This window comes from Malaclemys terrapin, chromosome 6, assembly GCF_027887155.1.
Source record: "Malaclemys terrapin pileata isolate rMalTer1 chromosome 6, rMalTer1.hap1, whole genome shotgun sequence".
NCBI classification, from domain to species: Eukaryota; Metazoa; Chordata; order Testudines; family Emydidae; genus Malaclemys; species Malaclemys terrapin.
Genome location: NC_071510.1, coordinates 120,922,184 through 120,947,087, shown reverse-complemented (window position 1 = coordinate 120,947,087; position 24,904 = coordinate 120,922,184). Strand labels below are relative to the sequence as shown.

The 24,904-nt window shown below is 43.1% G+C and overlaps 1 protein-coding gene across 3 annotated transcripts in view; it reads right to left on the bottom strand.

The window, feature by feature from the left end:
- Positions 1-24,904, bottom strand: part of PIAS2 (protein inhibitor of activated STAT 2) — a 53,042-nt gene that overhangs the window by 14,936 nt on the left and 13,202 nt on the right. For all 3 annotated transcript variants that reach the window (XM_054031287.1, XM_054031288.1, XM_054031289.1), the window contains exons 4-10: positions 8,544-8,628; positions 7,045-7,095; positions 6,828-6,918; positions 5,766-5,900; positions 2,675-2,780; positions 1,507-1,580; positions 202-362 (exon numbers count right to left, since the gene is read on the bottom strand). In XM_054031287.1, the coding sequence (XP_053887262.1) occupies positions 202-362; positions 1,507-1,580; positions 2,675-2,780; positions 5,766-5,900; positions 6,828-6,918; positions 7,045-7,095; positions 8,544-8,628 (703 nt within the window). The remainder of the gene's footprint in view (positions 1-201; positions 363-1,506; positions 1,581-2,674; positions 2,781-5,765; positions 5,901-6,827; positions 6,919-7,044; positions 7,096-8,543; positions 8,629-24,904) is intronic.

Sequence of the window (24,904 nt, the reverse complement as noted above, 5' to 3'; positions counted from 1 at the left end):
GTCATTTTAGATGATCATAAATGGTCCCTTCTGGCCTTGATATCTCTGAATATTCAAGGAAATAAGTTAACATTGAAATAAGATAGCCAGAAACTGCAAATCTCAATGTTGAAACCATAGCATAGGTTTGTACTTGCTGTATTCATATTCTAAGATACAGAACTACTGTAAAAAAGGTAAATGACAAACTCAATCTCTTACCCATCTAATATTAGACTCTCATAAGCTGCCTTTTTGTCACAGACAGGACAAATCCAGGTGGGCTTCTTTTCATTCATTTGTAGGTAAAGAGCAGCATCAAAACATTGCAGATGTGTGCAGGTAACAGCACGGCATGGGATTGTCAGTCTCATTTTTCCCAGCTGCAGGAGATGCAATAGAAACAAATATCAGCATGACAGACAAGAGGGAACCAAAATACATTTTCGGAGATAACAATGAAATAAACCAGTCACAGGATAAGAATGGTTTCCTGCTGGTAAATAAATGCCCAATCCCAAGGTCCTGGTATGCCCATAAATCCTATCAAAATCAACAGGAGTTGTATGTGCAGAAAGAATACAGGATTGTGTCATTCACAGAGACATTGGTTTTGCCTCTAAATGTCAAGGCCCAGCAGAGGCCTTTTAATAGCAGATAGGGCCAGCACAATGTCAGTGTTCTATTGCTATGATTTTGTTACAGTAAAATGCTTGAAGCATTCATAATATTTTGTACCTTTTATCCCAGGATCTCAACGTGCTTTATGAATACGGATTAGTGAAGTCTGACTTCTGAATTGGTATTATACCCACTTTATATGGGTAAACTGAAGAACAAAGCAGATCACTTAGCTGGTCACAGTCACACAAACAAATTTGTAACTGAGCTGGGAATAAAAGAGTTTTGACTCCCAGGCATCTTGTTCTTGTTAAAAGATTACACTACTACAGACTTGCAGCATTATTTCAATCTAAACAGGCTCAAAGAGAATCCCAAAGTTATTTGTAGGTCTTATGACATTCAGTGTCAAAGTGGTCAAGAGTTGGCTTATTCTTATAAAAAGGTGGTAGTTTGGTATAGTAGGACGGACATTTGAATGAGGGGATCTAAACTCTATTCCCTGCTCTGCCATTTATCTGCAGAGAAACTCTGGACAAGTCATGTCAATTTTTAATGCCTCAGCTTCACCCTCTTAAAAAAAAGGGGGGTGGGGGACGGGGATAACAATACCTCCTCTCCTGTTTAAAAGATCTTGAGAGGTACAAATGATCAAGTATATTGCACTGGATGCTCTCACAGCACTTTTATGCTTTAACTTGTTGACTACTGTTTGTATTTAAAAAAAATACCACTTACTATATTATAGAAATTCCTCTAACAGTAAAAGCTATTTTACGAAGTTCTGAGTTGTGGGCCCTTTTTACAATAATCCAACTTTGAATTTAAGATGAACAAAAATAAAGAATGATTTCCCCCCTCCCCCCCAAAATTTAATTGCATATTATACTTCACAACTTTACTTACAGGACACATCAGAGATACCCGCAAACTGGTTGTGGCAATTTCGCTATCAGGATCAGCCGTCAGCTTTTCTTTAACTAGTACAATGAAAAACACAATTTAAATTACATTACATAATCATTATTAAAAATGCCATTCTCGCCACTCAGGTGTTTGAGTAGATACTCAATGATTAGGGGGCTTGATCACATGACTTATGAGGAGAGGCTGAGGGAACTGGGATTGTTTAGTCTGCAGAAGAGAAGAATGAGGGGGGATTTGATAGCCTCTTTCAACTACCTGAAAGGGGGTTCCAAAGAGGATGGATCTAGACTGTTCTCAGTGGTACCAGATGACAGAACAAGGAGTAATGGTCTCAAGTTGCAGTGGGGGAGGTTTAGGTTGGATATTAGGAAAAGCTTTTTCACTAGGAGGGTGGTGAAGCACTGGAATGGGTTACCTAGGGAGGTGGTGGAATCTCCTTCCTTAGAGGTTTTTAAGGTCAGGCTTGACAAAGCCCTGGCTGGGATGATTTAGTTGGGAATTGGTCCTGCTTTGAGCAGGGGACTGGACTAGATGACCTCCTGAGGTCCCTTCCAACCCTGATATTCTATGATACTCATTAATATACTGCTTAATTTTCATGTAAAGTCGTCTAAATTGAAAAGCTGGGAAATTTGCTTACAGCAAGTATCAAATTTGCATTGATTTCCTAGTTTTAGGCCCAATCCTGCAAACACTGGCAGGCAGAGTACTCACTGCCATCAACAGTAATCCCACTGATAACCCACAGCAGTTAGCACTAGGCACAATGGTGTTTGCAGGAGCGCGCCCTAACCTATATATAGGCTGAATCAAATACAACCTTTGAAGGGGGCCTCCAAAAAAGTCTTTACACTTCAAGGAAGGTGAACGGCACCTCATACATGTGGAGAGATTAATGGATATTGATGTCAACACAAGCGCTACATTTTACAGCCCACCACTGCAGAGGTGTTCTTAGCAATATCAGGAGAGAGTCCAGACACTGAGTAGGTGTTCCCCTCATGGTCTGGAATGAGCAAAAGCATTGCAAACTCTCTCTCTCTACTGGAGATAGAAGACTTCTGTAAATCTGCCTGCTGTAAATTTGGTACCTTTCACCAATTCTAGATTAAAAAGCAACAAAAGTAGAAAAATTCAACCAACTTACTTAGTGCTCTGGAATGGTCTGGGTTTCTGATACCTTTCATTTTTAACCTCTGCAAAAGCATGGCTGAGGTGAGCTGCCGAACAAGATATACAGACATGGAGTAATTCTACAAAAGAAGAAAAATATGATTAAGGATGGGAGTTTCCCTGCCTTTTATTTGAAAACAAACAAAAAACAACCAGTTTTATTTCATGCAGTAACAGACATACCTCACAATACAGTAAGATTATAAACCATGCTAGCAGAATTAAACGTAAATCAATTTTCTGTTAGTTCAACAAAACAAATGGTCACACCTTTTTGAAATATTTTTATAGATTAATGATGGTGCAGAAATGGAATTTCTTCCTAAGTAAAGCTATTTATTAGTTTGCTGACCAAAGTCTGAAGCTATTGCAATCAGTGGGATAAAATCACAGTTGGTTCAAGACAGTGCACCTCTTCATAAAGTTCCACCCTCTTACACCAACAGAGAACTTGGCCAGATGTCAAGTCATGTGTTTGGCAGTTTTATGGTAGGTATCTCAAAATGTGACCCAAAACAGAATATAAAACTGTTTATATAAAAGCACATGCCTGCCCACATAATCATTATTAGTGCACATTTCAGACTAATAACACAATTACTTTCTCCCACGTCTTTAGCAGGCTCCCAAGTGAACAACTGCAGGAGAGTAATATTACGTCTAGACATCTCCAATACCAGTAGTAGAGTGGATCAGAGCTCAAGATGGGAGTTTGCTTCTGGGAAAAAGTAATAATGTACAGATAGACAAAATTAAATAATCTATCCTCCCTCCAGTGTGCAATAGTTCTCTATAATACAGTTAATATCTTGTATAGTCTAAATTGGGGTACAACTGGATGCCAGTACTTCACTTGAAAGACTATTCCTCAGTACTACAGATCTCACCATCAGAAATTTTTCCCGATTTAACCTAAGTTTTCCCCTTCTTACCTTCAACCCTGTACTCCCAGTTATACTTCCTTTTACTACGTCAAATAACACCTCCACCTGTTCTTGTTATTTACACCCTGTCAATGTTAAAAGGCATATCCCACACAACTGTCACTCAAATGAATGAAACAATATTTAACTCACTCTTCCTGCAAATTAAGCACTCTTGGCCTCAGAACTTTAAATGCTCTCCTCTGAACGCCCTCCAATTTGTCACCATCTTTTTGGTCAAACTCAGAACAGAGCACACTATTTCAGGTGTGGTCACACCTATTTCCTTCTTGTGATACGATATAACTTTTTGCTACATATGGAAGGTATTGGTCTATTTACTACTGTATCGTCATATGGCAAAATCAAGCCTAGTCTGGTGTACGCTTGTACCATTACTACTTTGAGGTTTCTCCATTATTGATCTGTTTTGGTCTATTTTTCCTTGGTTATATTTTCTAAATCAGATCTCAGTTTGCAATTTTTGGTCCTCACTGGTGTTTACCACTGCTCCCTAATTCATACCATCTGCGAGTTTCATTAACTCACTTATCACTTCTTTCAGATCACTGATGAAGATTAAGACACTATAGTACCCCCACTAGACACTTCCCCTCCAACAAAATGTGCTGCTTATAACCCTTTGTTTACAGTTCTTCATAGCCAGTTTTCTTTCCTTTTAGCTATGGTCTTATGGCTCCCATCACTGTAGTATCAGAGTGCCTCCTATTTAAACACAGAAACACTCCTAAGTATTTAAAAATAGAAATGAAAACAACATTTCTTCCTTTGAAACCTGTTGGAGGAATAGTTATATCTGAGTGCACAAAAGTTGTCTACCTGGAAGCCAAGTGTGGGGGGGGGGGGGTGGAGGGGGTGTTGAATGAGTTCTAAAGCAGTCTGGATCACACTTATCTCTTGCAGGCACAAGTTCCACAATATAGATCCAGCTCCTGTGAAAGTTCTGCATTCACAAGGCTTCCACTACCAGTTAACAGATGTATCACTGGTGAATGTAGCTATTGTGGGAGGTTATGATCACTGAGGGAGAGGGGATCTCTCAGAAGCTGGGTCCAATACCATGAAAGGTTTCCAATTTCAGGACAGAGACCCTGAACCAGACTACTGAATTCAGGGCTCAATCCTGCAAGATGCTGAGCACTCTGACATGGATCTAGCAAAGCACTTCACCGTGTGCTTATATTACATCTTATAAGTAGTCCCATAGGCTTCAGTGTCAGAGTACTTCGCACCTTGCACAAAGGAGCCTTGGCAACCAATGCAGACAGAATACCGCATTGATGCATCTGTAGCAATCCATGTTGCTATGCAGATGGCTTGATATGTTTAGCATCAGTTGTAGTAACATTTTAAAAACTCCCACACCCCAATCTGGGTCTATGCTGGTTATGTACTATGTGTATGTGTATTATGAACACTGTAACCGACACTTGTAATCCCGCATAACCCAAGCCTGACCCCAGATATACAGTACCTTCCTTCTTAATTTGTGTAAATTTGATTTTAAACATTAACTTAATTGTGAAATTAATGTTTTTATGAAGCCAATTTTACTTCTAAATGAACAGCATTTAGGTAGAAAATAGGAAACTCAAACACATGTCTGCATGAGGGTGGCTGGAGACAAGGCACGTCTGGTCATTTTCAAAATGTTTGCTCCTGTGCCCCTGGACTTCTCTTATTAATCTTAATGGCCAACTGCCTATAGAAGACTCATGCTACAGAGCATTTTCTTTGTCACAAACTATATCATCAAGTTAGGAAATGGCAAGTTCCTCTCATTACTACTCATTTTTCTTCATCTCACTACAAACAGTGAAAAATAAAAAAATTGTTCTCTGAAGCAATTCTAAAGCCTTTTACATTATTGTTTTACTTTAATAAGTTTCAGGTGAAATGCTGGCACTGCTGAACTCATTGGAGTTTTGCCATTGACTTCAATGGCACCAGGATTTCTCCTATAGTCATTAATCAAGCTACTGGATGGGAAGAGAGTTGAAATCTTTATAGTGAAGGAGTACAGGCAACTTATGTTAGCACATCTCTTGCCTGCAACAATCAAGAGGGAAAAGGAGTAATACTGAGTGAGGTTACTCTCCTACTACAAAGAACATAGTTTACCTTTCCAATTTCAGATGCCCAAGAAATGGAGATCTGGTTTGGCACTGCTGATGATAATCTAACTAGAGATGTAATATTCAATGGGCGGCCAGGTCGCTTCTGCTCAATCCCATTTTTTGGTGGTGGAGCATATCCCTGCAATAAGGAAGAAAAGAAGTGTTTCTCTAAAATTTTAGACTGTACTCTGGTCAAACTCCGACTGTACTCTGAAATCTACTGAAGAGACACCATTACAAGGTTTTTGGAAAACAGAAGTTTTTATACCAAGTTAAAAATATTGTTTTCTGAAGTTAGTTTTTGGCACTCCTTTTGTATTTTGCAATCACAAATCATTTACTTACTTACCCTTCTCTCCCACCCCAATAAGCGTCTTGTAATCATTAGCAAAGAGACCTTTACTTCCCTCTAGTGACTGGGTACGCATCAAGTTACATGCTCTGTCCTGAAACTGTTATCAATATAGAAAAGTTCTGTACAGCTTTACAGAGCTGTACAAAGATTACCTGTAAATGGGTAAAGTTCTCCTCCCTTTTCATCTACCCTCAAGCTTCAGAGTTCTAGTGCATACGAGTCACAACCTTGCCCAAATGTTAATTGTTATGAAAATACCTGCCCATAGAAATGAGTCTCACATTAGCCTTCTCTGTGCTAGGGAGATTCTGCAAAAAGTTCCCTACGGTTGTTTGGCTCCACCACTATTGGCAATGTTTGAAGCCCTAGAATGTGTCTGTCCTTCATCCTCACCGTGAATATTGCTATATCCCCACAGCTATTTAAGAAGAATCTTTATGCTGCAATTTATCTTTGTCACAAATGGACCGAAATAATTAATATCTACATAGTACTTTTAACGTGTAAAATGCTAAATATTAGCATTGGTATCTTAGTGATCATCAGTGCCTGCAAATGCCCGATGTACAGATCAGTAACTACACAGGCAAATTAGACATAAATTTGTGAGCAAATTTTTAAAAAGAGTCAGACCCTTTTTCTCCCCCACTTTAGACTTTAAGCAAACTAATCAGCAAAAGCTACATATTGAATAGAATTTCAATAACTTACCGGCAATGGAAATAACTTCCCATTTACTTTAATGCACAAACTATTAGGATAGTTATCTTCTTGAGGGCAGCTAGTCTCTGCTAGGCATAACCTATTTCCAAAAGAGAAATTTCATTTTTAAGTGACGTTGCACTCAGAAAACTATTTATATATGTTAAAATATACTTGAATTAAAATAATGAAGTACAAACTTAATGTAAGAAAAACCTTTAATCACCTTAGCTGAACTTGGACTGTGTAATCCCTCCTGCCCCCTGGCAAGAAGTCCCTGTTGGGGGGAAAAGAAAAAAAAGAGAGTCTATTGAGAGAGAGGGAGGGGGCGGGGGTCGGAGGGGAAACAAAATCTCACACCCCAATCTATCACATAGGAAAAAAGGACAGACCTGCTCCAACATCTCTAGTTACTTTCAAGACTCTTAAGTTTCTCATTACTACACTACCCATGTAGTACAAGAACAAAGCACTTGTAACCAAAACAATCTATTTGTATTAAAAGGATAAACTAGGTCTGTGCCTTCCCTCCAGCCAGGTCTTGGGACTCCAAGGAGGTTGGGTAGAGAGAGGGGAGGAAAAAAAATCTGACACCACCTGAGGGGGGAAGCCAGCCCGAAGGAAGTCCTCCCTACTGCATTCCACTGACAAACAAGGATAGAGGGTAGAAGCAGCCTCCCACCCCAGCAATTAGTGATGCAAGTATTGTTTAAAAAGATAACCTATTTAATAGATTAAACAGTTAACCAATTCGGGCCTCACATGCAGGCCTCTCTCCATTTCAGGCAGGACCTCTGTTCCGAGGATGGCGCATCTCCCCTCCCCCCCTTGCCCCTGACAGATGGGAAGGGCAGCTGAGCTCATACTGGGGGTGACACAACAGGCCTAGCCAGGAGAGCCTAGGGCAGTTGAGGGGGCCCAGCACCTCCCTCGCATCCTCAGTACCCAGGAAAAGGGAGGGGGGGGGCAGGTACCTAGTTGTCCCAATGTGGCCTCCGCATACACTCCATGCCATGCCAGCAGCAGCTTCCCTTACCAGCGTGCTGACCACCTCTGCAGCCAAACCCCTTCCAATGGCACAGGGAGAAGCCAGGGATGACTCTACCCCCCTGACGGGGCCCACAGCCCCTGCCAACCCCCGTGGCCAAACGTGTACACCCTGCCCGGCTGGCCGTGCCCCCTCCTCCCCGCGAACCCCCCGGGGAGAAAACCCTGCTGGGCTAGAGTGTTAATATCGACCCGGCCCCTTTAAGACGGGGATGATGCCCACCCTTTCCTGGTTGCCATAATCACCTCTTGCCAGAACCTGGTCAAGACCCACACGCATGGGGCTAACGGTTGTGGGGGTTAACGGTTAGACTACTACTTACGCGTTAACCGCTTAATATTTTACATCCCTACCAGCAACCAGGGAACATGGGGAAGAAAACAGTCTGCCACTCTTGCAGCAGCCATGAAGGCTATTTGATTTCAATTAATCAGGTCTCATTTTCTTATCTAACTCCCTGATGATGCAGGATTGTTCCCCAACATAACCATTATGTGTTTGTACAAACACTAGTTTTAGGTGTACTGAATAATAGGCTCCCACCCACCACTTCACTTGAAAGATTGTTCCACAGGCAAAGAGATGTGAAGGAAGATTTTTCTGAAACTCCCCTGCAACTTTGCAAAAGCAGTGATTTGACACATGCTCACAAATAAATGCCAGGCACTCCCTCTTACCTGGAAATGCAGATTTCTCTGACTTGCTGAGGTGTTAAAGCAAAGATAAAAAACTTCTCTTGGAACCTCTGAATACTGCTCTGTACTGAGAGAAGACATGCAAAGCAGCTTTAAAACAGAATGGTCCACTAACAAAAGTCCAAATGATTGCAAGGGTGGTGAGTTAATAGAAGAGTCCACAACTCTGCTTTCTTGGACAAAACAAAGGTCACATAATAATGGAGTTGCTGTTGATTACATGCATTTGTCAATGAGGAATGGATATGAATCATTCAATTACAGTCAGATAGCTTAATATGAAAATTACACTTAATACTAAAATGACATTTTTGCCTTCTTCAGAAGCTTGGAAAGCTAGGTTTATTTTATTCCTAGATTTTACAAGGGATTATACAGAGTTGAAGTGTTCCAAAATTTTCGCTGGGTGTCAGGCAAACATGCAAAGCAAACAGCAACCCTGCATTTCCTCCCACATATCCTCATAAAAATATAAGAAGTAGAGTTTGAGATATTACAGTAAGTAGTTCTCAGACAAGCATGTGCACAAGCTGTTATTGGCCAGATGGAGAATAACGATTCACTGGAAAACTGCTTTAATCCCAGGAGCGGTGAAGGAAGTTACACCTTTGGAAAGTACCAGACCTCAATGCTAAAGAAAACCATCTATACGATGACTTTGCCTACACTACAAAGTTTTGTCAGCAAAAGCTGTCTTTTGCCGACAACACAGGGGCGGCGTGCACACACTACAAAGCTACTTTTGGCGGCAAAACACTGCTGTTTTGCTGACAAAATAAAACCACCTCAACGAGAGGCATAAAGCATTTTGTGGCAAAGTTAAAATGACAAAGCATCAGTTGTTTTGTCGACATAACTGGCTTCCAGTTCCACCAGTATCCCACAATGCCTGCCGTGACCTCTCTGTTCACGGTTTTGAACTCCACTGCCCTGCAGGCACACACCCCTCCCCTTTGAAAGCTCCAGGAAGCATTTGACAGCTGAGTGTGCAGCTCCCTTTGGGGAACAAAGAGCAAATCATTAATGTGGAATGCTCCTGTTCTATCCTGCACTAGGAACGGGGGGGGGGGGGGGGGGGGGGGGGGGGGGGGGAGAGAGAGAGAGAGAGAGAGAGAGAGAGAGAGAGGAAGGAAACAACTGCTGTGCTGCTTTGACATTCCTCAGCAGGGAGAGCTCACAGAGCTGCTCAGGATGCCGCTCCCAGCAGCTGAGGAAGCGGTCGGAGAATTCGGAGTGAATCACAGAACCCCAGGCAGGCAGAGTGGAAGAGACTTGGAGAGACTGCTGTGCGGAGCAGGGGGGAATGGCGTGGGGGGGGGGGTGTCCCCCTCCCCCTGCCTCAGGATAGGTCAGTCAGCCTGCTGTCTCCCCTGTCCCAGACACACCACTCTCCTCTCCCTCCCCCCCACACACTTCAGTTGAAAAGTGGCTGACAATCTACTGGGATGCCTGGAACATGTGACTGAGAAATCTGTCATGTGACATTGTACCTGCCCCATGAGGCATTGCAAACCCTTCCCAAAGCACCCTGCAGCTAGTTGCACAGTGGGATAGCTACCCACAGTGCACTGCTCTCTGTCGATGCAAGAGCTGTTAGTGTGGATGCACTCTGGTGACACAAGGAACTAGTGTGGACATGCCACAGCACTTTTGAATTAAAGTGCTTTAATTAAAGAGGCATAACTTTTGCCAACAAAACTTTGTAGTGTAGACAAGGCCTAAACGTGCCTGGGGATCCCCCTTGTGAATATTTAAGGAGGCAGGGAGGAAATCAGACTAATGGTAGAATCCTTTTACAGACGCCTACTTGGCCATTTGTGATGGTAATTATTTTAACATGAGAACAGGGTGTAAAATGTGTTACTTTATTTCTTTTCTGGGACCAATCGCACCCATAATACTAGGTTTCAGGGTAGCATCCGTGTGAGGCCTTGGCTACACTTGCAAGTTACAGCGCTGTAAAGCCACCCCCAGCGCTGTAACTCACTCCCCGTCCACACTAGCAAGGCATTTGCAGCGCTGTATCTCTGTGGTTGCAGCGCTGCATGTACTCCACCTCTCCGAGAGGAACAGCAAGTATTGCGCTGTCGCTGCAGCGCTACGGTGCCAGTGTGGCCACCCAATGCGCTGTGAATGGCCTCCAGAATTATTCGGCAGTATCCCACAATGCCTGTTCTAGCCACTCCGGTCATCAGTTCAAACTACTGCCCTGGCCTCAGGTAACCAACCATGTGACCCACCCTTTACATTCCCCGGGAATTTTAAAAATCCCCTTCCTGTTTGCTCAGCCTGGCGTGGCGTGGAGTGCTATCAGCTAATCTTTCCAGGTGACCATGCCTCCACACGCCAAGCAAGCCCCAGCATGGAACAATGGCGAGTTGCTGACCTCATCAGTGTTTGGGGGGAGGAAGCTGTCCAGTCCCAGCTGCGCTCCAGCCGTAGGAATTACGATACCTTCGGGAAGGTATCAAAGGACATGATGGAAAGGGGCCATGACCGGGACGCCCTGCAATGCAGGATTAAAGTGAAGGAGCTGCGGAGTGCCTACCACAAAGCCCACAATGCAAACGGCCGCTCGGGTGCTCCCCCCACAACCTGCCGATTCTACAAAGGGTACGTATATCCTGGTCCGGATGTAAGCGATCTATCTTCTGGGATTGATTTATCGCGTCTTGTCTACACGCGATAAATCGATCCCGGATCGATCCCAGAAGTGCTCGCCGTCGACGCCAGTACTCCAGCTCAGCGAGAGGAGTACGCGGCATCGACGGGGGAGCCTGCCTGCCGCGTCTGGACCCGCGGTAAGTTCGGACTAAGGTACTTCGAATTCAGCTACGTTATTAACGTAGCTGAATTTGCGTACCTTAGTCCGAAGTGGGGGGTTAGTGTGGACCAGGCCAAAGAGCTGGATGCGATACTTGGGGTTAACCCCACCTCCACTCTGAGCACCACCATGGACACTTCAGAGCTTGGGAGGGGGTGGTGGGGGGTGGGGGGAAGGGAGGAGGAGGAGGAAAATGGGAGTGATGGTGGTGGGCCGGTTGGAGACACCCCGGAATCCCTGGAGGCATGCAGCCAGGAGCTCTTCTCTAGCCAGGAGGAAGGTAGCCAGTCGCAGCGGCCGGTACTTGGTGGAGGACAAACAGAAGAGCAGGTTCCCGGTAAGCGGGGGTTTTTTTCGGGAAGGAATTTTTTCGGTGCGGGCTCTTTGGGAGAGGAGGGTTAGGCATTCATGCCTAGATGCGGAATAGTGCATTGATATGGTTTATCACATTGCGGTAATTGGCCTCGGTAATCTCCTCGAATGTCTCATCCAGAATATGTGCAATGCGCTTGCGCAGGTTTATCGGGAGAGCCACCGTGGTCCTTGTCCCAGCCAGGCTAACGTGTCCGCACCACTGTGCCGCGACGGGGGGGTGAGGGGGGACGGACGGACCACTGCTGCACACAGGCAAGCTGCACATGGACCAGGGCGGAAGGCGCATTGCAGTAAAAGACCCTCCCTTGCTTCCCAGGTCACCCTCAGCAGCGAGATATCGTCCAGGACGAACTCCTGTGGAAAATGTTGGGATAGTGTTCAGTGTAGGTGCCCCCTGAAGCTGTTGGCTCTCCCCAAGGCACAGAAACCCAGAGGACAGTGCAGCCCTGAAACAATCAGTCCCCCTTACTCACCATTTTGAGGCTCCCGTGAGATATGTGCGCTCTGTTTCGGACGGGAAAATTATGCTATTGCGTAGATCCTGTGTGTTTTCTACTCCTTAAGTGCAGGGGGAATCATTACTCTGTCTGGTATAATGAATGCTGCCTCTGTTAAATATTGCATTTTGCCTATACAGCTGCATCAACCTTGAGACCTCAGCCGTCCCTCTTATTGCCTGCTCAGAGACTGCAAAGACTCAGGAAGAGACCGCGAAAAAGCAAAGAAGACATGCTGCAAGAAGTGATGCGGCAATCTATTAAAGAGAATGAGAAAGCACAGAACTGGAGGGAGAGAGAAAGCAGGATCCGCCAGGAAAACGCAGCGCACCGGCGGCAAAGCACCGCGCACCGGCAGCAAAGCACTGATAGGCTCATAACATCCTGGAGCACCAAGCAGACGCTATCCAGGAGCTGGTAGCCATGCAAAAAGAGGAGCAGTACCATAAACGCCACCCCCCTCCCCCTACAGCTCTTGTCCCAAAACTCTTTCCGTTGTGCCCCACTGTCACCTCCAACCCACTTTCCCCAACTTCTAGGTTCTTCACGCCACCTGCTGCCTCCAACACCAGTACATTCACCACCCAGCCCTGAAAACCACGACTCTTACCCTCTGCACTCAACCCCCATCACCATGCAGTATAGCACTCACTGCACAGCACACCAGACAGGACATACGCGAATCTGTGATTGTACTGTTCCCCACTCCACCCCCTTGTTTCTTTTTAATAAATGGATTTTTTGGCTTTGAAAACATTCTTTATTATTGCATAAAGTAAAAGACTCCTTAGCCCAGGAAATAAACAGGCACTGCAAGTCTGCTTAGCAAACACTGATTCCTAAAGATTGGCACTACTGCACTTCACTCCCATGCAGGGCACCAAGTATCACTGCTGGTTTTCAGCCTCAAATTGCTCCCTCAAGGCATCCCTAATCCTTGCACCCCGGCGTTTGGCCCCTGTAATAGCCCTGCTCTCTGGCTGTGCAAATTCAGCCTCCAGGTGTTGAACCTCAGAGGTCCATACCTGAGTGAAGCTTTCACCCTTCCCTTCACAAATATTATGGAGGGCACAGCACGCCGATATAACCGCGGGGATGCTGTTTTCGGCCAAGTCCAGCTTCCCATACAGAGATTGCCAGCGGGCCTTTAAACGGCCAAAGGCACACTCCACAGTCATTCGGCTGCTGTCAAGGCTCCCTGCTTTCATGAGCCACGGCATTAACGGTAAGCGGGATCTCCAAGGATCACAATGGGCATTTCAACTTCCCCTGTGATCTTCCACTCGGGGAAAAAAGTCCCGGCCTGCATCTTCCTGAACAGCCAAGTGTTCCGAAAGATGCGTGTGTCATGCACCTTTCTGGGCTACCCTGTGTTAATGCCAATGAAATGCCCACAGTGATCCACAAGCGCCTGGAGAACCATAGAGAAATACTCCTTCCGATTAACGTACTCGGATCCTAGGTGGGGTGGTGCCAGAATAGTAATGTGCGTCCCATCTATCGCGCCTACACAGTTGGGGAACCCCATTTGTGCAAAGCCATCCACCATTTCCTGCACGTTACCCAGAGTCGCGGTTCTTCTGAGTAGGATGTGCTTAATGGCCTTGCAAAATTGCATCAACACGATTCCAACGGTCGACTTTCCCACTCCAAAGTGGTTTGCGACCGACCGGTAGCTGTCTGGAGTTGCCAGCTTCCAAATTGCAATAGCCACCTGCTTCTCCACTGGCAGGGCAGCTCTCAATCTTGTGTCCTTGCGCTGCAGGGTGGGGGCAAGCTCCTCACACAGTCCCATGAAAATGTCTTTTCTCATCCAAAAGTTCGGCAGCCACTGCTTGTCATCCCAGACTTCCATGACGATGTGATCCCACCACTCGGTGCTTGTTTCCCGAGCCCAAAAGCGGCGTTCCACGGTGCTCAGCATGTCCATGAATGCCACAAGCAATTTCGTGTCATACGCGTTATGCAACTCGATAGCATCATCAGACTCCTCACTCTCACTTTGGATCTTAAGGAATAGTTCGACACCCAAACGTGACGTGCTGGCGAGATAAGTCAGCATACGCCTCAGCAGTTCGGGCTCCATTTCCCGCAGACAGATCGCGCTGCACAGAAACCATTGAAAGATGGCACCAAAGGTGAACGAAAACAAAGGGATTTCTGGGATGCGAAGCGATGCATCACGGGGTGTTGGGACAGGACCCAGAATGCCCCCCACCCACACCCCCTTCCCACAACCCACGGCGCCAGAATGGGAAGAGGTGCTCTGTGGGATAGCTGACCATAATGCACCGCTCCCAATAGCGCTGCAATTGCCGCAAATGTGGCCAGGACAGTGCGCTGGGCAACTGTCAGTGTGGACAGACTGCAGCGCTTTCCCTACTCAGCTGCACGAAGTCAGGTTTAACTCACAGCACTGTACATCTGCAAGTGTAGCCAAGGCCATAGTCTGTATCCGCAAAAAGAACAGGAGTACTTGTGGCACCTTAGAGACTAACAAATTTATTTGAGCATAAGCTTTCGTGGGCTACAGCAAAGAATGGAACATATGGTAAGAAGAGGTTTTTTTTAAATGTATGTATGTATGTATGTATGTATGTGTATATCCACACACACACACACACACACACACACACACCATAAGAAAGTGGAAGTAGCTGTACGAGGCTAATAAGATGAGCTATTATCAGCGGGAGAGAAAAAAAAAAAAAAAACCACTTTTGTAGAGCTAATCAAGATGGCCCATTTTAGACACTTGACAAGGTGTGAGGATACTTAACATGGGGAAATAGATTCAATGTGTGTAATGACCCAGCCACACTCAGTCTCTATTCAAACCCAAGTTAATGGTATCTAGTTTGCAGATTAATTCAAGCTCAGCAGTTTCTCGTTGGAGTCTGTTTTTGAAGCTTTTCTGTTGCAAAATTGCCACCTTTAAAGTCTGTTACTGAGTGACCAGAGAGGTTGAAGTGTTCTCCTACTGGTTTTTGAATGTTATGATTCCTGATGTCAGATGTGTGTCCATTTATTCTTTTGCGTAGAGACTGTCCGGTTTGGCCAATGTACATGGTAGAGAGGCACTGCTAGCACATGATGGCATATATCACATTGGTAGATGTGCAGGTGAACGAGCCCCTGATGGCGTGGCTAATGATGGTGTCATTTGAATAAATATGAGGCCAGAGTTGGCATCGGGCTTTGTTGCAAGGATAGGTTCCTGGGTTAGTATTTTTGTTGTGTGGTTGCTGAGGAGTATTTGCTTCAGGTTGGGGGGCTGTCTGTAAGTGAGGACTGGTCTGTCTCCCAAGATCTGAGAGAGTGAGGGATCATCTTTCAGGATAGGTTGTAGATCTTTGATGATGCGCTGGAGAGGTTTTAGTTGGGGGCTGAAGGGGACAGCTAGTGGTGTTCTGTTCTTTTCTTTGTTGGGCCTGTCCTGTAGTAGGTGACTTCTGGGTACTGTTTCTGGCTCTGTCAATCTGTTTTTTCACCTCAGCAGGTGGGTACTGTAGTTTTAAGAATGCTTGATAGAGATCTTGTAGGCGTTTGTCTCTGTCTGAGGGATTGGAACAAATGTATCTTAGAGCTTGGCTGTAGATAATGGATCGTGTGGGGTGTCCTGGATGGAAGCTGGAGGCATGTAGGTAAGTATAGCGGTCAGTAGGTTTTCGGTATAGGATGGTGTTTATGTGACCATCGCTTATTAGCACAGTAGTGTCCAGGAAATGGACCGCTTGTGTGGATTGGTCTAGGCTGAAGTTGATGGTGGAATTCCTCAAGGGCTTCTTTTCCATGGGTCCAGATGATGAAGATGTCATCAATGTAGCGCAAGTAGAGTAGGGGTGTTAGGGGACGAGAGCTAAGGAAGCATTGTTCTAAGTCAGCCATAAAAAATGTTGGCATACTGTGGGGCCATGCGGATACCCATAGCAGTGCCGCTGACTTGAAGGTATATATTGTCCCCAAAAGTGAAATAATTGTGGGTGAGGACAAAGTCACAAAGTTCAGCCACCAGGTTTGCTGTGACATTATTGGGGATACTGTTTCGGATAGCTTGTAGTCCATCTTTGTGTGGAATGTTGGCGTAGAGAGCTTCTACATCCATAGTGGCCAGAATGGAAGATCACCAATGGATTGTAGTTTCCTCAGGAAGTCAGTGGTGTCTCGAAGATAGCTGGGAGTGCTGGTAGCGTAGGGCCTGAGGAGAGAGTCCACATAGCCAGACAATCCTGCTGTTAGAGTGCCAATGCCTGAGATGATGGGGGGGGCGGGGTGTCCAGGATTTCCAGGTTTATGGATCTTGGGTAGCAAATAGAATACCCTTGGTCGGGGTCCTAGGCATGTGTCTGTACAGATCTGTTCCTGTGCTTTTTCAGGGAGTTTCTTGAGCAGATGGTGTAGTTTCTTTTGGTAATCCTCAGTGGGATCAGAAGATAATGGCCTGTAGAATGTTCAGACTTGTTGACAAGTCAAGGGACTCTCCATTTGTCCTCCCTGTCAGTGAGAAAAGGCCCATGACATTTTCATCTCTTAAAAGCAGAGAAGAGTGGGTGAAGGTTTAGAGATTTTGCCATTATGGCTCCAAAAATTGCCTATAAAAACTAGGATTGCAACAGGCAACTTGGAAGCACTGAACTGCCACATTGATTGTACCATTGGAGGCAGAGAATTTGGGGAAAGAGCAGAAGGGGCATGGCCAAGACTCTGAGCCTCATCGAAAAGCCTGGGCTGCCAGTATTTAAAGAAGGGAGTAGTCCAGAAATCTCAGATTGTGGGAAAGGTCAGGATCCAGAAAATATTACAAGTTTTTCTTGCTATGCAGAAGGGGAGTTAATGGTGGGGCCTGTAGGTATTTTTTTGGGCCTGAGCTGGTAAAACTCATGATCATTTGGAAAGGCTAATGTAATACTCTTGCCTATGTGCGGTTTGGTTTTTTAAGATAAAAAAACCATTATATTGCTAGTATGCAAATATATGAACTACTCATCCCTTCAAAAAGTCATATGGGAATAACTATACTCCTTAGCTGCTCAACCATAAGAGTCTATTTACCCTCCAAATCCCTAATTCTCAAATACACACAGTGAGTTGTTTGTTCTTGGTCTCAAGAGCCTTCCTGGGTCTACTAAATGGGATTGTGCATAATCCAAGTCTGTTTTTATTTTAAAAACAGTTCTCTCTCTCACACACACAAATCAGTAGTTAATTATCTAGATATATTTCATGTAAAAAACCTCATATGGAACTAATTACACCAAGTAAAGCCCTGTTTAGGTCTTGGCTGTAGCCAATCTCTAAATATTCATTTGTAGAACTTGATGTGCACTTCATTCAAACTGACAGTAAAAATGGCGTTTTAAGGGTTCACTCTCTCTCAATAAAACTCTAGCTCAAGCATGCCTGGTTTACAAATTTTATTTTTATTTTTTAATTTTTTTAAGTGTTTTTCTGGTCAGTCCTGCAAACAGCCTGGGAGCTAAACGTCAAGCAACATTCTTGACTTCTGCATCATCACTGGTAATAATTCATCAGACAAAATTCTTGCACTCATTGACAATTGTGCAAGGCTAACAGAAGTAAAACACTTCTATTGACTTCTATTAAATCAGAACATGCACAGAGAACACATCTGCTAAGTAAGAGTGGTGATGTTCCTCCCCACCGCCCAAAATCACTTGTACAGCCTTACTCTAACATGGACACCAGCTGAAACCACCTATGACTGTTCTACTATTGAACGTATGGCAGTGGATACATTTGCCAACCATGCTCATCATTTGACACCAAATTCTTCAGGAATTCAGGATAAATGCTATCCTTGCGAGCAGCTTTTCCTTTTTTAGTGGCTACAAGACCCTTGATTTCTTCTACTATGCAATACGGGGATATATAGGTGAAGTGGCAGAACTTTGTTGGATGTTTAGAAAGAGCTCTTTCTAAACCTTCTGTCTAGCCAAACAGGTCAGTTTTGGTTTTTGAATTACAAAGGAGGGTGAGGTGATAGCATTGGCTGTCACTTTTGGTTGACAGTGTTTTTCCCAGGTCAGTGACTTCAAGCTCACAGAGTAGTGCCCAGGCTTTACTACTAGAATAAGCATAGTGAAGACCCTCCATTATTTTGTTCCATCTTTTCAGGCATGCAGAGTTCAATGACTATTAGTGCTTTTGCTGTGCCCAGATCATAGCTCTTCTCATACTCTTCAGCTGCCAGCAAGAAGCATAGACCATGCGATAGCTGTGAGGAACATGTTTCACAGCACCTTTGGTAAAAAGATAAACAAGGTGGTCAGAGATTCCTGGGACTGACCAGATATGGTGTATCCTTTCTATAATTACTGTGGCATATGCAATGCACAGCTAAACTGACATGCAGAATAGCAGAGCAGTGTTGGCTGCAAGCAAAAAGTTTCCAAGCACTGTTCGTGAAGCTTTCAGAGGAAAACCACTATTGTCTTTCATCAGAAAGCAGAGGTCCGGTTTGTGTTCAGTGTTCTATCTGCTAGAGCAAAAAGTCCCTGATTTTGAACTTAAACAAAGAAGGTAGACATCTGCAAATGAGGTCCACCAACTGCATCATGTCTGCTATAGCCCTATTGTGAGTGGTAGCTATTTAAGTCACCAAAGTACAAAGCCAAATTTGGGGGGGGGGGGGGGAAGGAGAGGGGAGAGAATGGTAGTACAGGCTTCAGCCATTCAAGATTTGGAGGTCTGCAATCATTCATTACGGTCAGTTGTCCAAGCTCTTACTGCAGCAACAGAAATTCCCATGGTCTTGAGGTCCCCCAGGACTGAGACATCTTTAAGACCATGCCCAGGCCACACTTAACATCATTCACAGTAGCAATGAGTTCATAACCATGAATGTTACATCTTGCAGTTTGCAGCATGAGTTTCTTGATAGATTATCAGCAGCGTTATTCACCTTGAGAACTCTTAAAAGATAGCTAGTAATACTTAGCAGGTGACAAGCCTAAAAAGCTGTCATGAAGTGATAGTCATTGCCCTCTTCAAACGTGGGAAGCCAACAAATGATGCTGCCAACAACTGCCCGATATCACTCCTCTTCACAATTTGCAAGTTAATGGAGAGGGTCTTACTGGCCCATCTCACCCCATCCTTGAGGATGCTTATGGCTTTGAAAGGCTGAAAAATATTGCAGCTGAACACATTTTTTAAAAAGTGACTTCATAACCATGATACCCGGTAGGGAACAAGGAGAAGGGTTTAATTTCTTCAGGAATGCAAACATGTAGCACAATTATGCTTTTATATTGTGGCCAGCTTCTCAAGGTGGGAATACCTGTCCATTTCCTCTTCCTAGTTTTAGCATTAATTTTTATCAAGTCTCCCCATATTACCGGTCGTTCCCACTGTAATAATCATTTAAGGAAACTTTGCTGTTTGGTTCTATACTCTGTCTAATTTAACGTTATCTGTCAAGACTATCAGTTACTTTTACAAATAAATACCTGCAACAGATTAAATAAGCATGAACCAGGAGCTTTTCTGTTACTTTATATGGTAAAGAAACCTTCTAAAAATCCTATATGAAATCTGCACTTGGCTACAAAAGAATATCCCTAAATCAAAATTAAGTGTTTCATTATGACTAAAACAAAAACAGCTCCACAAGCCACCCGAAAGTGGAGATCACTAGAGGCACAATGCACAGTACTTTTAAAATTTAAACGCCCTACAGAAATACTAACAACAAAATGAAGCTTCAATACCACTAGAAGATAGAGAGGTACTTAACTAGCATTGCTCTCAAAACATAGAGCTGGGATGCCATATCTCATTGCAGTTGCAGGATATGGTTTCACTTTCATTGTTTTCAAGGGCATACAGATGCAAAAAACTAAGTGAAATTTCACTCCAATATTAGTCATCTTTTAAAGAAAACCTACTGAATTCTGTAAGGAAAATGCTATCCCCGCCAACAAGCCATGCACATGTATATCAAAATTTGACCCCAGATCTCTTTGGGAAGGTTTCCTATGCTGACTCTACTAATTGACATTAGTATTATAAAAGCAAAAGTGGTCCTTGTTAGAGTCCATTAGGAAATGGATACATAAGAGAAAATATAATGCCACTATATAAATCCATAGTACACCCCCCCTTGAATACTGCATGTAGTTCTGGCCATCCCATTGCAAAAGAGACATACTAGAATTTAAAAAGGTACAGAGAAGGGCAACAAAAATGATCAGGGGTATGGAACTGCTTCCATACAAGGAGAGATTAAAAAGACTGGGACAATTCAGCTTAGGAAAGAGAACCGGGGGGAGAGAGGGAGGGGAAGAGAGAGAGAGAGAGAGAAGAGGCCTGATAGAGGTCTGAAAAAATCATGAACGGATTAGAGAAAGTGAATAAGAAAGTGTTATTTACCACTTCACATAACACAACACAAGAACCAGGGGTCACCCAATGAAATTAATAGGCAGCAGGTTTTAAACAAACATAAAGGAAGTACTTGGCACAACTCACAGTCAACCTATAAACCTCATTGCCAGGGGATGCTGTGAAGGCCAAAAGAATAACTAGGTTATTCTATGGAGGATAGGTCCATCAACGACTATTAACCAAGATGGTAAGGGATGCAACCCCATGCTCCAGTGTCCCTAAGCCTCTGACTGCCAGAAGCTGGGACTGGATGACTAGGGATGGATCACTCAATAATTGCCTCTTTCTTCATTCCCTCAAATATCTGGTAGTGGCCACTGTCAGAAGACCGGATACTGAGTTAGAGAAGACCATTGGTCTGATCCAGTATGGCCATTCTTATGTTCTTTTTTCCTTGTTAATGATCTGTGTCCTTATATTGGCACCCAACACCACAGTATATAAACATCCAATATACAAAGGCTAGGACCTCTGTCTTTAATCTAGCACATGGGGACTTTCATTTGAGCCATGGCTTGAGTACCTGCTACATACAGCCATATTTTCCAGAGTACTTCAGACCAGTTTCAACTTTTGGTTCATGATATACAACAGTGAAAAAACAGTTATCCTGTACCCTGCCATTTAAGAATAGTAATATACGTAGATTGTTTATAAACAATCCACAAAACTTTAAGTAAAATTTATTTTAATAAATGTCTTAATTTAAAAGAAAAACTGACAACCACCAAATCTCAATTACAACTTCCTTGCAGTATGTTGATTTGTTTGTTCTTGGTTCAGTGCTTGCAATACTCAATATCAAGTCATTTTCAAGACCTAATCAGTTTCCTTTTTATCATAGCCATTGTAGAGAAACAGTTTACATTGATGTAGATTCAAAAAAACAAAAACACTTAGTGTGTTCATTGCCTCACATTTCTCTGTCAGCAAACTCACTTACAGCATGCTGTGCACCCTGGAAGATACAGACGCTGCCAGAGCTGGTTGAAATATTGGGGAGAATTTAAAAAAATTCATACAGGTTTTCTACCTTCCTCCTCAAAAACAAACCAACCCAGAAAAATTACACATACTACCATACAAACCAACCCCAAGATCTGGAACATCTAAAATGTTTCCAAAACCAGATCTAGCCACTGGCTAAAACCAAGACAGGTGCACTACTCTCTTCCAGGCTGTACCAATACACGAAGAAACTGCGTTAGACTACCTGGTTAGTAGTAACCCAATAAAGCATGCTATAGGGATATATAAATAGTTGGATTACACTTGCATCCTTGTTTAAAGTAATTCTGTATCCATATAGAAGTATTTTTCCAAAAAGTTTGCCAGTTGAACACGATCATGCTGAAGATCTAACTGTGGTAGTTATTCACACTAATGGAACAAGCCATTACTTACCATCAATAATTTATTATATCATTAAGACATGTTCACAGCTCTGAAAAATTAACAAGCCAAATAAGACACACAGTTATTATTAGGGCTGTAAAGCGATTTAAAAAAAATTTACTGCGATTAATCGCGTCATTAATCACAGTTAAACAATAAGAGAATACCATTTATTTAAATATTTTTGGATGTTTTCTACATTTTCAAATATATTGATTTCAATTACAAAGTGTACAGCACTCACTTTATATTTATTTTTATTACAAATATTTACACTGTAAAAAACAAAAGAAATAGTATTTTTCTATTCACCTAACACAAGTACTGTAGTGGAATCTCTTTATCATGAAAGTTGAAGTTACAAAATGTAGATTTATGTATGACCTCCCCCCCCCCCCCCCGCCCCGAATTCAAAAATAAAACAAACAATGTAAAACTTTAGAGCCTAGAAGTCCACTCAGTCCTACTTCTTGTTCAGCCAATTGCTCAGACAAACAAGTTTGTTCACATTTGCGGGAGATAATGCTGCCTGCTTCTTGTTTACAATGTCACCTGAAAGGGAGAACAGGTGTTCACATGACACTGTTGTAGCCAGTTTCACAAGATATTTACGTGTCAGATGCGGTAAAGATTCATATGTCCCTTCATGCTTCAACCACCACTCCAGAGGACGTGCAACCATGCTGATGATAGGCTCTGCTCGATAACGATCCAAAGCAGTACATGTTCATTTTCATCATCTGAGTCAGATGCCACCAGCAGAAGGTTGATTTTCTGTATTGGTGGTTCACGTTTTAGAGTTTCTGCATCGGAGTGTTGCTCTTTTAAGACTTCTGAAAGCACACTCCACACCTCCTCCCTCAGATTTTGGAAGGCACTTCAGATTTTTAAACCTTGGGTCAAGTGCTGTCACTATCTTTAGAAATCTCACATTGTTACCTTCTTTGTGTTTTGTCAAATCTGCAATGAAAGTGTTGTTAAAACAAACAACATGTGCTGGATCATCATCCAAGACTGCTATAAACATGAAGTATATGTTAGAATGCAGGTTGTTAAAAAAAAAAAAAAAAGGAGCAGAGACATGCAATTCTCCCCCCAATGAGTTCAATCACAAATTTAATGCATTTTTTTTTTTAAACGAGCATCAACAGCATAGAAGCATGTCCTCTGGAATGGTGGCCAAAGCATGAAGGGGCATATTAATGTTTAGCATGTATGACACGTAAATACCATGCAATGCTGGCTACAAAGGTGCCATGTTAACGCCTGTTCTCAGTCAGGTGACATTGTAAATAAGAAGCGGGCAGCATTATCTCCTGTAAATGTAAACAAACTTGTTTGTCTGAGCGATTGGCTGAACAAGAAGTAGGACTGAGTGGACTTGTAGGCTCTAGAGTTTTACATTGTTTTGTTTTTGAGTGCAGTTCTGTAACATAACAAAAATCTACATTTGTAAATTGCACTTTCACGCTAGAGATTGCACTATAGTACTTGTATGAGCTGAATTAAAAAATACTATTTTTTATTTTTACAGTGCAAATATTTGTAATCAAATATAATATAAAGTGAGCACTGTACACTTTGTATTCTGTGTTGTAATTGAAATCAATATATTTGAAAATGTTGAAAAACCATTCACTAATATTTAATAAATTTCAATTGGTATTCTATTGTTTAACAGTTTGATTAAAACTGCAATTAATCGCAATTATTTTTTTTTTTTTAAGTTAATTGTATGAGTTAACGGATTAATCGACAGCCCTAGTTGTTATATCACTCGCTCAGCACCAGCGTGCTTGGTACTGTACAAAACCAGAAAATGATACAATCCTTGCCTTGTGGAGTTTACAATTCAAAAGATTAAGTTCAATTGAGAGAGAGAGTATAGGGATCACTTATAAAAGATTGCGTGAAGAAATGGGTTTTAAGGAAAGAGGGAGCAACTAACGAATGACAAAATAGTCTATCCTAGTCATGGGGGCAGGTACAGAAGAGGGGAGGGGAAAAAAAGAAAATAATTAGGAAAAGAAAAATCCCCACAATAAGCAGGGAGCGTGACGGAAAATGAGAGCAAAGATAGAGGTAGAGACCACCTTATGTGCAGTCTTAGAGGCATGAATATTAAATGTGATGCAACAAACTGAACTGGGGGGGGCCCCCCCGCGGGAGAAGCAGAAACCAACATTCACAAAGATACAATATTATGTTTTCAAGGAGCTGAATTTAGACCCAGATTTTGAAGGTATTTAAGCCTTAGTGCACTCAGCGTTGCAACGCCTATATCATTTAGGAGCCTAAATCTCATTTTCAAAAGTGATCTAGGCACTTAGAGCCTTGGACTAGATCACTTTTGAAAATGAGATTTAGGCCCCTAAAATCACATAAGCATTGCAACACTGAGTGCACCAAGGCCTAAATACCTTTAAAATCTGGGCCTGAGGATAAGCAGGACTTCAAATTGCCGTAGTGCACACAACAGCTCTATTCTGTACTCCAATAAAAACAGTCACGGCATGTCTACACTTGCCATTTAAAGCACAAAAAGTCCCTTTTTCCATGCAAAAACCGCCAGAGCATCTACACTTGCCAATGACTTTTTGCGGTGAAAGTTTCACCGCAAACAGAAAACCACTTCCACGAGATGCGTACAGTTCTTACTGGTGATACGCAAGTGAAGACACGTTCTTCCTGTTCACACAGCTTTTAGCGTCCTGAGGATATCCCAGTGTCTAAGGTGACCACTCTGGCGAGCAGCTCTGCTGCCAGGTAAACAGACATCCGACCCTCCCCCTGTAAAGTCCCGGGAACTTTGAAATTCCCCTTCCTGTTTTCTTGGCAAGCGCTCA